Below are 12,436 nucleotides of genomic sequence, written 5' to 3'. Positions count from 1 at the left end.
CTGGCAGGACGACGCGTCAATTAGTATGTGGTCAATGTAGCATTGAATAATTGTATGCCGGACTCGTTAGTCTATCCGTAGTTTTTTCCTACTCTCAAACTCTGACTCTCAAAACCCACAAACCCTCGCGACTCTGCAATTGGCCTTTGGAGTTTTGTGAACAAGATCCGAATGCGTTCATGACTAGCTGGGAGTAAGCATATTGTATGCCATCTTGAATGTTTCTTGCTTGACTCTAATCGACAAGCTTCCTGGAATCTATCTCAGGCACGCATCTCGTCTGGAACATATCCTCAAGCAGGGCATCCTGGATCAGTCGCTCGCTGCTTCCACCAGATTGCAACTCCTGGAAACATATGACGACTTACTGCTCGGTGACCTATTCACAGCAATCGAGAAGAACGTCCTAGAGAGGCTATGGACCCTCGTCTACTACAAACCCATCGAAGCTCTACGCTCCCAACTTCGCTCACAACATCAACAGGTATTGTCCTGCATGCCATCATTGATTGCCCTCTTCTGTGTGCTGTCTCTTCTGACCACGAACACCACCGCCAACGACAACAGTCAACACCTCCCCTCACCAACTCACAAAACATCAAGCGTGAGCTCTCGCAGGAACTACAGTCCGCCTCAGCTACCTTCAACTCAATCATCATTGAACTGCAAGCAAGAGGAAACTTGGATCTGGTTCAACTTGCTGCTGGTAGATACAACTGCCGCTAAGCACTCTCGACCTGAATCCAACCAAACCACTTCTTAGACAACTTCTATGGTCAAGGCTATCCTCTACAACCACCTGCTGAGCGGCCTGCCATTGCATCTCCAACATTTCAGTCGATGGCCTTTGGCTGCATCCATCATTGTTTGATTTATTTAGGAGATCTTGGTATGTAATGATAGATGAAGTTACATAACAATAAATAATCCTTTTATATTTCTGCATCTGCCCAGGTTTGCACTGCCTTTTCACTCACACATCAACCTTTCCTCCATTCTAGCACGATATGGTGATGCAGCCTCAGCAGACTTGGCTCAACTGTATTACCGCAAATGCCTGGCACTCTCGCCTGCTCAAGGAAAGCCATACTCACAGTTAGCAATCGTCGCCTTGCACAAATCATTTTATTTAGATGCCGCATACTGGTTTTCTCTAGCCATGTCAACTTCGCAACCATTCACCGTCGCTCGTGAAAACTTGGCTTCTCTAATTGCCAAAGCCCAAGTAGCACCCAGTAGTCCGCCAAGTAGTACCAGTCCACTGCACATACTGAAATTCTTCAAATTTGCCCTTTCTCCCCACGATCAGGACATGTCGATACCGGTGGGATATCATTCGGAGGTCTGTACCGGCATCGATGCCTCAGCAAAGGCACTGGACTGTACTCGCTTGCACCAAGTCCTTGTCCTCATGATGGCTGCAATGCAGGAACTTGAACGAAAGTTTGCTACAGGTCTGAAACTCGTTGGAACTGGCCAATACGTAATGCGTTATGATAACTTGCACATTATATAGATTTGCCGTCTGCACGAACACGAATACGATCTGTACAAGTCTTGGTGTTGACAATAATAGTCAACATCATCGTGTCTTGTCTGTCTGTACTTGCTGATCACGTGGGCGGAAACAGTGATCATCTCGAAAGACTCTTTGTCTTCCTTCTCAAGGAGGATCAAGACCCTATCATGTCTTTACTGTCGCCTGTAGCACTAGCCGCCGCCTATCTAGCACATAACATTGACCTGTTCGCCATTGCTCTGAAATATGCCAATCCCGTCGAAGCTGTGAACAATGTACAAAGACTCATGTATGCAATTCAAAATATCCTAAATGCATCGCAATCTGTCTTGTCAGAAGACACGTTGGATACACAGCAACTTGCTTCAACATACATGGATGTCTCAGTGCTTCCAGAAGATGCAGACCTATTAGGCCTCTTGTCGATGGCTGGTTTCTATCGCAAAGTAGAGCGGGTGACATTGATTCAATATCTGCGGAACCTGGAGACAAATCAACAAGGTAGATTCTATCATTATTTTTTGTGTCGACAATGGTGATAAACCTCTAGTCTAACATTAAAATTTCATAGGAGGAAGGTCTATCTCTAAGGTCACTATCGAAAGACTAGAAAGAATACACTATCTTGCCAAGAGAATGGCCAATGATGAGGCGTGTCTCTTTGTTTCCCATGGCTGTGATTGATCTAACCGTCTTGCAATATTTAGAGATTTGAGTTGTTCAAATATGATAGCAAGAAGGGATTCCTTGTCATGGATGATTCAACCAAACTCCAAATACAGAGAGAACGATCAGAAGCACTTGGTAAAGAATATCAGAAACAGCAAGTGCAGGAAGCCAAGAAATCAGCACGAGCCATAGTTGTCGTTGATGCTGGTGTTCTACTAGAATACCTCTGGCTTGTCAAGAAGTGGGTTTCTCGTGGCCAATGTATTGTTGTGATCGCTCAAGAAGGTATGTCATGGTTACCATGGTTTGCTCCCGTTCTACTATTTACTCATACGCTCTCTTCTTAGTATTGGAACAGTTGGACAGGCTCAAGAAGGGAACATCAGAGCAATCCATTAGTGCAAGAGCTGCCACCCGTTTCTTGGAAGCACATACTCGAATTGAGTCTTCTCGTCAATACTTGCGCCTTCAGAGTCCCGTAGAGACAGTAGCCCCTGGCAACAAGATCAGCCTACCAATTCCCAAGCACACGAGGAATTTGGTGTCATGTGCACTGCATTTTGCTACAGTCCTTCCTTATGATGACACAGACATGTTTATGGTGGTTTGCACGGATGATAAAACCCGTGCTGCTTGCAAAGAATGCGATCTTCCAACAACTACAGCTTTAGAGTGGAATAGTCGGGTGGGATGATAATAGTATTGCATATACATAACATATCTTGCACAGGATGGCTTTCATTTGCATAAGCATAATATTTAAATCTATCTGTATACATTTCGTAAGTTGTGAAGGTATATATTACAAGTAGCCTTATTGTTAGTTATCTTTGCCTGTTGAATTGTATCAAGACTTGTTTCTTGAACTCGGTTTGATCCTTCCATAGTGTAGCTGCTTGAGAATTGAGTGGAGAGTCATTGTTTGGCTCAGCAAACAAGGACTGGATGGAAATCAAAACTGTTTGAACGTTGTAGATGGCTGACCAGTGTTCCTATGTGGGTTAAATTTAGTGGTCGCGCGCATGGCTTGTTTGAATACGTGGTTGAGTAAATGCAATGTGGATGTGTGCGGATGACATACTTTGAGTATATCCAAGCAAATATTGCCAGACATATCGACGTTTGGATGGTACATTGGGGTTTCAAACTTGACTGTTGGCGCAGCCATGGGATAGTTGTGGGGGAACTTCATGGAGAGTTTGTATGAGAGGCCTTCATATACCTAGAATTGAAAATGGATTCAGTCCTTGTTGTTGATGTGTTCAGCGAGAGGTCAGGTTTACCGTTCCTTGAGGTCCGACGATGGTGGCGGCCCAAGTGAGTAGAGAATCCGAGTCTGGGAATGCAGATATTCCAGGAGGATTGGATGTCTATACATACGAGCAACATATAAGAAGAGGGAAATCAAGCCTTCTTCGTCCACTCACCATCAACTGCATCAATTCAGATTGCAACCTATTTTCGTTTGGATACGGATTAGATGCAGATGACGATCATGTGGATGACTCCAATTCTGAAACAAGGAAACTGCGATCAATAGCCTGTGTACCGCTCGCATGTTGGTTGCCTCGAAACACGACTATACAAAATTACTAGGAAGAAGTTGGTTCAACAGGTTACCTCTTGGATACCGATTGTGTATCAGACTTGCTGCCACCGGGAGCCGTGCGCTTGTTCGGTGAGTTCCGTGCCTCAATCATGACTTGCCTGTCTAGATATGTTATGATTTTTATATGGGGTAGAGGGTGGTCATAAGCGCAACAAGGAGGGGCGACGTGTTATTCATTACTTGATTGATTCAATGATTCGATTGATCTATTACATCATCTTTATATAGTATATTTCATAATCGACCTTTGTGCGGTGACAGTAGTCTCACCCATGCTACCCAGATATTGAGGTACGATGAGAGTAGATGAATCGTACACAAACTGCGTATGATTTATGGCGTTTAGGTGCGCCATCACGGCGTAAAAGCCTTTGGAGACGGAAAAGTCATTTTCTGTGGCTGATCTTTTTCTCATGCCTTGTCTCGTGCTAAAGACTTGTTCCATAATAGACACCTTTAGATTCGACCAAAACCGCCCTAGGAGATACGAGACATCAAGACATTCCAACATCCACACCACTCATCAAAAAGCATGGTCCACCCACTACCTACTCCAATATTGACCTTCCAAATTGAATCAATTTCCTCGATGTCATTTGTTGGGGACCAAGAACTCTCAAGTTTGTGGCATGGTGCGTCGATATTTTCAATTCCTGACATTATAATGCTTTTGCCCCTGCTGCTTTGTCGTCCTTCAATCTTCCTTTGGAAGCGGTGAATTTTACATCGACCCACACATTCTTGTCATGTGAGACAGTTTCGAGTGATTGAAACCGGAAAATGAAGCTACAAGGCCCCATGTTGATCTCATTCGATTGATTTTGGTTGCCTTTTATGTGCTAAACTATCGTCGTTTCATAGTCATAAGTCACTGCAAGGACAATCTGGTAAATGGGAGGCGTCTCGAGGTAGGTTATCCAAGGCTATGATGAAACTGGCTGCAAATTGTATACAAACATTCTCCTTTGCTAGAATCTGTCTTGGAGATTGTGGTATCGGTCTGCACATCAGGAAGCACAACCTGCTTGTGAGACTCCGGTGTCTCCAAGTACGCACCAACACCGTAAAGCTACTACCTCGGTATCCCCATCGTCCTTCTCAAAGATTCTGCACACGACAAAGGACACAATGGAGCTTGAGAACTTCAAAAAGGTTATCGAGTCAAAAAGGAAAATATCCGCCCAACCAAACGACCCACCTTCTAGAGTGTTAAAAGCCAGACTTCAAGCTGCTGCTGCTCCACTAGGTAAGAAAAATTGGCATTCGCATCGTTAAAGCCACCAACAATTTTTTCTGTAGCTCCTTCCAGGGCTTCACCTCGTAATAAACAAATATATAGCGCAGGAAGTCCCAAATCGTTGTCTCCTTCATCTTCATACAACACAATGGATCGAGCCAGGACTCTTCAGGAACAAGTTTTACAAATCTCACAACAAAAACGAAATAATCCTCTGAGTAATACACCCTTTTTACCTCAACAACAACAGCAACACTCGCATCAGCAGCTGGAACTGCTGAATAGACTCCCTCAAATAGCGAAGCAACCAATGTGCATGTCGGATGACCCATCACGTAAAGTAAAATTCTTTATATCAGAATCATCACCAGACTCGCCAGAGCCTTCCACTCAAGACATGCATGGTAGTCAGGCTCTGGGATCACTGCAACAACAGCAACCACGTCAACAGCAGCAAGCAGGCCACTCATCTAATATACCACAAGAGCACGTCGTATCCGATAATGACGACTATAGTGACGAGGAAGACGAGGAAGATATGACCGATGACGAGTCTGACTACGACTCTGATAGCTCAAACTCAGCAGGTGCTTCGTACCCCACGAGGAATCGTGGTATGTTTCAAAAAGTAGATGTGTCACCATCTCCGATACCAGAAGAAACTATAGATAATAATCTACGAGCTCGAATTGGAGGTGGTGCTTCCAGAACGTCTCTACTCTCTCAGGCTATTGAAAACTCGGAGCTGAAACGAGCGAAACCTTCGGTTTTCTCGGGTCTACGCATACTGGCTGACGGAGGAGCAATACCGCATACCATACCACCATCACTTGTCATGAATGAGGCTGACTTGCCTCCACCACCTGTCGTTGGATCGCTCTCTGAGAGTTTACGCGAAAATATCAATATGGATAGGAGAATGCCTTTTGGTGCTGTAATACATTCTGGAAGATGGAAGCAGGCGGAGTCTGAGAATGAATCGAATGAATCATCAGGATGGTAATTTATATAGAAAAAAATAAATTTATGATTTATGAACAAATCAGCCAAATCTTTCGAATAATATTGCATTGCGAAGCTTATATTGATTGAATGTGCGGAATTCTCTTTTGTGTCTGGGTTGGGGACGCTGTGCCAAGTAAGGTAGGAAGAAAAAAAACTTGGGGAGTTACATACAAGCCGCAGACCTTGATCACTATTTTCATTTGACAGATAGCACGAATATGGCCGCACCTGATCGAAGCCATGTCTCGCAGAGGTAGACCAGTTGTGATGAGCTCTCTTTTGTTCCAACATTTGGTGCTGATTTTCGACGCACAGGAATCTCACAGTTTGACAAGGGCCGGATGCTGTATCTACTGTATCCATTCCATTTTTAGCTTCATCTTCCAACGGAAAGCTGTCCGCATCTGTGCTTTCACTTCGCGGAAATGGCCTCACAAGACAACCTGTAAAAGTTGGAAAGCTTGAAACGTCGTACTTTTGCTGGAATGGAGAAGTTTATCGCAGAAGAACAGCTGACGGCCATACAGCTCATATGGACGACGATATCCAAGGCAGCGATACACAGATGATGGCGACGCTGGTAATGGAACTAGGTTTCGAAGCAGCCTTGTCACAAATCCATGGCGAATACGCTACTCTCTTGGTAAACCCTGATTCAACTTCAAATCAGCATCTTTGGATGGCTCGAGATCGACTTGGTCGTAGATCTCTGCTGTGGCATAGAGAACCAGGTCTAGCGGTTGTTTCAAGTGTCGGTCCCGTCTTGTCAGACCGCACACAAAATGCTATCGACTGTCTAAACTTTGAGGAGGTTCCTTCTGATTGTATCTATTCCCTTCAAGTTACAGACACTGAGGTATTTATGCCGTTTTGCTGGCTTTACTAGTCAGGAGAGCTGATTTCTTTTTGCAGCTCGTTTGGACACAATGTCCTCATCCAGTATCTCTACCAGCTTTTAACCGAGTATTGCCAGAGCCTGAAAACATTCGAATCCTTCCGTCATCAGATAACGTCCTGCCTTCGGTCGACTACGAAGAGGCTCTAACAGATTCAATGAATGCGATCTCCTCTGCTGTTAGTGTTCGAGTACTGAGTGCTCCTACTGCATCATCGTAACGATCCTGCTTACATGATTTTAAGAATGATAACAACCTCATACAACTCTGTTTCTCTTAGGGGAAAAGACGCACGCATAGCAGTATTATTTTCAGGAGGTCTGGATTCGTCAGTATTGGCATACTATGCCCATGTGCATTTACCACTATCGGAACCTATTGACTTGATCAACGTCTCGTTTGAAAATCCTCGTACAGCTAACGACACAGAAGACATTTATGATGTGCCAGATAGGAAGACAGGTCGTCGAGCATTGCAGGAATTGAGAAGACGTAAGCAATACACATTTTGACATATACAATTAGAACTTGCATTTCCCAATGCTGATATCATTATTCAAAAGTTGCCCCAAATCGACAATGGCAATTTGTAGAGGTGGATGTACCGTTTGCGAAAGTGACAGAGTATCGGTCGAGAATTATAGATCTGATGGCACCTTTGAACAGCGTCATGGATTTAAGCATCGCCTTGGCATTCTGGTTTGCTGCTCGAGGTATTGGTCACCTAAGAGATAACGGGAATAAGTTGCATCCTTATACATCAGCAGCCCGTGTATTACTCTCTGGTTTGGGAGCAGATGAACAACTCGCTGGTTATAGTAGGCATGCTGGCCGCTTTCAATCAAGATCGTATGCAGGACTTGTGAATGAACTCGCGATGGATGTAGAGCGTCTGCCTTATAGAAACCTTGGCCGTGATGACCGAATTATGGCCGATCATGGTCGTGAGGTCCGTTTCCCCTTCTTGGACGAGTTGGTTATGAACTTGTGGTCGAGCCTCCCCATATATCAAAAGGCAGATCTGAGACTAGGAAAAGGGATTGGCGACAAATTGTTGTTGCGGTGGGTGGCCGAACGAGTCGGTCTTGGTTCTGTTGCAACTGAAGCTAAGGTAAATGAAAACTAAACAAAACAAAACTTAATTTCTTCGTAGTTGCTCAACCCTTTTCTAGCACTAACACTGTAACTGATATAGCGAGCAGTCCAGTTCGGTAGCAGAACGGCAAAGATGATGGATAATAGCAAAGGTCATGAGCACGTCATGAGTATGTCATGATGTGCTGGAGTGAACGAGTTGTGTTGGAGGACAATCTTCCCAACTGAATTTGAGAATCTGAGGAACATGACCCAACAAATTTCATGATGAGGTAGCAGCAGAAAATCGATAACGAATGGTACTCATAAGCTTACTCGGGCCCAAAAAAAAAAAACAAAAAAAAACCAGTTTCTTTCAAAGCTCATATTTTTGATGTAGAATATAACGTAATATAGTAAAAGGTTATAAGTATAATCTATGATATGGATGAGCAACACTGTACAAAGGAAAAGACCTTTACATTATTGCAAAAGTGCTTTTCATAGACAAAATAAAACCAAGCCTGCTTCAAAGCTGAACTGCAACGAGTCCGACAATATGAGGCACACACGATTTGTGGAAGCGAAGAAGTAGTTTCACTCGACCTCAACCGGTCTCATTACAGTTGCAGATACAGTAGCTGGATTGTGGTCATCTGCACCCGTGGATGTGGTAGCAGATGGGGGAGATGTTGTTGCAACGTTTAAATTTTCGAGGAGGGAAAGCGATAAGGGTCTTGGTTTATATGACGAATGAGCTTGGCGAGCAAGACGAGAGTAGTCTGCACAGAGAAAAAGGTCAAATTTTGAGTATGGACCATCAACGGAGAAAGAAACAGACAAGCTCACAGAGAACTTACATTGCTGTAGTAATTCTGCAGAGGCAGTGAGATTCCATTCGATCAGAAAGCACATTTCGAGTTCCAAGAGGTTCAATTCCTTTGTCGATAGACCTCCGACCTTTGCATACATTGTGTTTGTTCTACAGACATACAATAAAATGGACGATGGAATGAATGAAGGAGAGTTAGATTGATTGAAAGACAGTCAGATTTACTGATTAAAACCGTTAGAGGAAATAGGGAGGACAAGAAATGACAAGTGACGTACAGATACGAGTCACATAGTGCTTTGGAGGCAATAGTACAAGCAGTTATGACGAATCGGTGGACGGTAAGAGACGATATCATGAATGTCCGATGTTGTTCACATACACGATCGATATAAATGAGTAGGATCAGCAGACAGACACGTTCTACAGATGCGTACTATGATTGAGACACAGAGAAAGAGAGAGGACACGTATAAGTATGATTTCAGAAGATGCTGAGACAAGAGCGAGCGAGCACCAGTAACTAACCTTGACAATGCGTCTCAAGTATTCAGCTATGCTGATACCAGGTGGAGCACGAGAGTGGAATCGAGTGAGATTTGAGGAAGTGAGTGGTATTTGGTCATTATGGGCGACTAGAAGCGTAGAGAAATATGTCAGATCTAGTCGCTAGAGAGCACTTTTCGGGGCAGAATTTTTGCAACCCGACCTAGACGAGTCAGTACATCGGCTAGAATTGAAACAGAAGAGTGAGTTCATGAGGAGAGAATGTGCCATGACAGCAAAGAGCAAGCGAGCCCCAAAAAAGGATGAGCTGCAAGCTTGTTCCCTCAGAGTGTTGTAAACACAACGAGAAGGAGCAAGGGCACAACATGAGATCATATATACACAACAACGATGTGTTGCAGTGATAATGCACCGTTGTGCTGTAATGGCAGTTGTGCCCGCAGGCAAACATGAGAATAGGACAATTTGACATATCAGGCAAATGTGAGTCAATGCACATACCAATGAGATGAGTAAGAGATTGGATGTCTACGTTTACGAATGATTCTGGCAGGGGAGTTGTCGTAGAGGCAGGGCCAGTTGGAGTATTCCCATTCTGATTTGCCATTGGGTTGGATTGCCAACAGTGAGTCTAGGCACTCATTGTACGTACCCTTGTTACAATATAGTCAGGGTAGAATGGCCAGTCACAAGCGAGTAGTCTGCCTGCTGCTGCTTGTCTCTCTATGGCCTGTACTGTTTTGTTTTGAGGTTTGAAGGAATGAAACAATGCAATCTCGGTGCAATGTATACACGACTTGACGCGTTGGTCGCGTGCTCTATTGCATCAGCTTCAATAGAATTCCTTGTTGCTAGTGCCCTGATCTTGCATCAGCAGCATACCTTGCTGGTCTTGCTCAAGAAGGGTAGGTAGGGGTGCTGCTTCATCATTGAACGAGCGCTGGAAGCTCTTGCTGGAAGCCTGTAGATCAAGCTGTAGGGGGATCAACCTGGATCAGTCCTATACGAGTAAGCAGTCACTCTGTAGAGTCAAAGTAATGCGCTAAATTTGAAAGCAAGACTGGAGAGATTTTACAATATTTTGAAGCTAATTATTAGATCATGACGGGGCGCAAAAGACCAAAGAATGCCGGCATCGTCACTTTATTAAAGGCTCTATTGTGTATGTCCTTCATCTACGTTAATCCTATCACTACATTCAATTGCATCCATTACATCGCATCACATTGCATTACAACATCACATCTTTACTTTCGCATCATTCATCATCTCCTACTCCACAATTCCATCCTAGGTCGCAAGTTTTCTGCTTCAAGAACTGTCCTGCTCGCATTACTGGCAATCGCAATCATCTTATTGACTCTAAAGCTGCGGCAAAAGACCCCCATCGAACACCTACCGCCTCCTAAACTCTCGGCTGATATTATAGCTCATATGGACGACCTCATGTCCAAACAGTCCTACATTGCTAAATCCACTCCTGAATATACAAAGTCGACCGGCAAATCGTAGGTCGTGTTGCCTCTATCGCCTAACATTTTTTTGCTATTGGCTGACCCACTCTTCACGTCTCCCGACTCTCGTACTAGGCGTGTTAACATCGTTACTCTCCATCTGATCGAACCAAAGGACATTGGTCAAGTAGACCAGCTCATCAACATCACTCTGCCAAACAAGATCCAATACGCAAAAAGACACGGGTACCGTTGTTGATTGGTCAACTTCATGCTCTTGTGATTTAATGCTTCCTTGTCTAGGTATCGATTGGTGGAGGCTGCTGATTACCCACTCGTTCAGAAACATCGTGCTCGCGGTGTTCCGATTTGTAAGCAATTCTTGCACTAGGAGATTTCGGAACAACACAGTAAACCTCCACCACTCTATCCTATCTAGTCTTTCTCAAACTCTTGTGTATCATGTTGGCACTCGAGGATGAGAATCCAGAGTGGATTATGTGGATGGATGCCGATGCATTCTTCCTGAATCACTCCCGCTCATTAGAAGAGCATCTAGACACAAGATATGATGTTGTCATCAACGCGGTGGGCAAGGTATGTGTGTTGCTACTGTTGTCTTTTGTTTTGGTTTCTCGCTCTGCATCGCTCCAGTGTGGGCCACTAGTACTCACATAAATCACATTTCTGCTTTGAACTATATAGCCGCCTAATTTTGCCCGAGTACCCAATAATGGAGTCTACTTTGTCCAAAATACACCTTGGGCGAGAAATTTCTTTTATAGTCAATGGATTCATGCCATAACAAATCCCCAATCTTGTCCTTTTGATGTAAATGACAAGCCTGTTAACGAAAACCATCCTCAGGTAACTATTTGCATATGTCTGTTTCCACAATTCGAAGTCCCATTTTTCAGACGATTAACCTTCGAAACATCGCCTACGATATTTACTTTCGAAAAACATTAATTTCATGATCCTGAAATAGTCCAAGCTTAATGGCTGGCTCCGGATGTGCTGGGAAGATGGACGGTACTGGTTGTCTGATCAGGGATTGTTTATTGTAACAATGTTGGCTCCTCCAAGGTCACTAGCTTGGCGGGGCACTGTGAATGGCACTGTACAGTGCCACATCAAGTTTGTAGCAGTACGCATACATTCCACTATTAACGAGTATCAGTATACTGACAACCAACCCCACTTAGAATCGTGACTTCAACTCTATTTTGGGCTGGTATCAGTCGGGAGACTTGATATTCCATACACCTGGGCAGTATGGAGACGTCAGAGCAAAGATCCTTCGTGAGTTCTGGCGCTTGACAGACTGGAACACTGGAACTGTAAGATGGGAGGAATCCGAAGATCTTATTCTCAAACCTGACTTTAAGCAAGAAATTCATTCTGGGACACGTGAAACAGCCGTCCATCCACTAGATCCTACTGATTCATATCCTGGCAAACACGGCTGGTTTTATAATGAAGCACCATGCTCTGCTGCCGAGATCGAACTATAGTGTATTAAATCCGTGTATAATCGCGCAGAAGCCTTGTGTAATATATCCCATTCCATTATTGAAACAAACAAACCAACGTGTGTCCAACATTCGTCGACGTCGCCACAATTTCTTTTGATT

At 44.1% G+C, this 12,436-nt stretch overlaps 5 protein-coding genes across 5 annotated transcripts; 3 read left to right on the top strand and 2 right to left on the bottom strand.

Moving 5' to 3' along the window:
• Nucleotides 1-179: 179 nt before the first annotated feature.
• Nucleotides 180-2,882, top strand: SmJEL517_g04258 (uncharacterized protein; the record flags this gene model as incomplete). Its single annotated transcript, XM_031170186.1, has 9 exons — nucleotides 180-193; nucleotides 268-484; nucleotides 568-706; nucleotides 764-889; nucleotides 1,002-1,454; nucleotides 1,517-2,020; nucleotides 2,091-2,182; nucleotides 2,227-2,473; nucleotides 2,536-2,882. 9 exons carry the CDS (start codon nucleotides 180-182, stop codon nucleotides 2,880-2,882), a joined length of 2,139 nt encoding a protein of 712 aa, XP_031023913.1.
• Nucleotides 2,883-3,012: 130 nt separating this feature from the next.
• SmJEL517_g04257 (uncharacterized protein) lies at nucleotides 3,013-3,888 on the bottom strand (the record flags this gene model as incomplete). The annotated part of the gene is made up of 5 exons (XM_031170185.1): nucleotides 3,013-3,180; nucleotides 3,270-3,410; nucleotides 3,472-3,558; nucleotides 3,616-3,643; nucleotides 3,809-3,888. 5 exons carry the CDS (start codon nucleotides 3,886-3,888, stop codon nucleotides 3,013-3,015), a joined length of 504 nt encoding a protein of 167 aa, XP_031023910.1.
• Nucleotides 3,889-6,279: 2,391 nt separating this feature from the next.
• SmJEL517_g04256 (uncharacterized protein) lies at nucleotides 6,280-8,281 on the top strand (the record flags this gene model as incomplete). The annotated part of the gene is made up of 7 exons (XM_031170184.1): nucleotides 6,280-6,292; nucleotides 6,375-6,895; nucleotides 6,952-7,151; nucleotides 7,216-7,427; nucleotides 7,499-8,046; nucleotides 8,131-8,200; nucleotides 8,274-8,281. 7 exons carry the CDS (start codon nucleotides 6,280-6,282, stop codon nucleotides 8,279-8,281), a joined length of 1,572 nt encoding a protein of 523 aa, XP_031023909.1.
• Nucleotides 8,282-8,606: 325 nt separating this feature from the next.
• Nucleotides 8,607-9,955, bottom strand: SmJEL517_g04255 (uncharacterized protein; the record flags this gene model as incomplete). The annotated part of the gene is made up of 6 exons (XM_031170183.1): nucleotides 8,607-8,791; nucleotides 8,870-8,991; nucleotides 9,120-9,277; nucleotides 9,370-9,476; nucleotides 9,551-9,571; nucleotides 9,850-9,955. The coding sequence occupies 6 exons, from the start codon at nucleotides 9,953-9,955 to the stop codon at nucleotides 8,607-8,609; spliced, it is 699 nt and encodes a 232-aa protein (XP_031023912.1).
• Nucleotides 9,956-10,449: 494 nt separating this feature from the next.
• Nucleotides 10,450-12,316, top strand: SmJEL517_g04254 (uncharacterized protein; the record flags this gene model as incomplete). Its single annotated transcript, XM_031170182.1, has 8 exons — nucleotides 10,450-10,510; nucleotides 10,643-10,856; nucleotides 10,938-11,048; nucleotides 11,106-11,173; nucleotides 11,242-11,399; nucleotides 11,508-11,669; nucleotides 11,791-11,949; nucleotides 12,008-12,316. 8 exons carry the CDS (start codon nucleotides 10,450-10,452, stop codon nucleotides 12,314-12,316), a joined length of 1,242 nt encoding a protein of 413 aa, XP_031023911.1.
• Nucleotides 12,317-12,436: the final 120 nt, after the last annotated feature.

The sequence above is a fragment of the Synchytrium microbalum genome (assembly GCF_006535985.1).
Source record: "Synchytrium microbalum strain JEL517 chromosome Unknown SmJEL517_scf0027, whole genome shotgun sequence".
In the NCBI taxonomy this organism is placed as follows: Eukaryota; Fungi; Chytridiomycota; class Chytridiomycetes; order Synchytriales; family Synchytriaceae; genus Synchytrium; species Synchytrium microbalum.
Note: the sequence above shows the minus strand (reverse complement) of the source record. Positions and strands in the feature narration are given on the sequence as shown.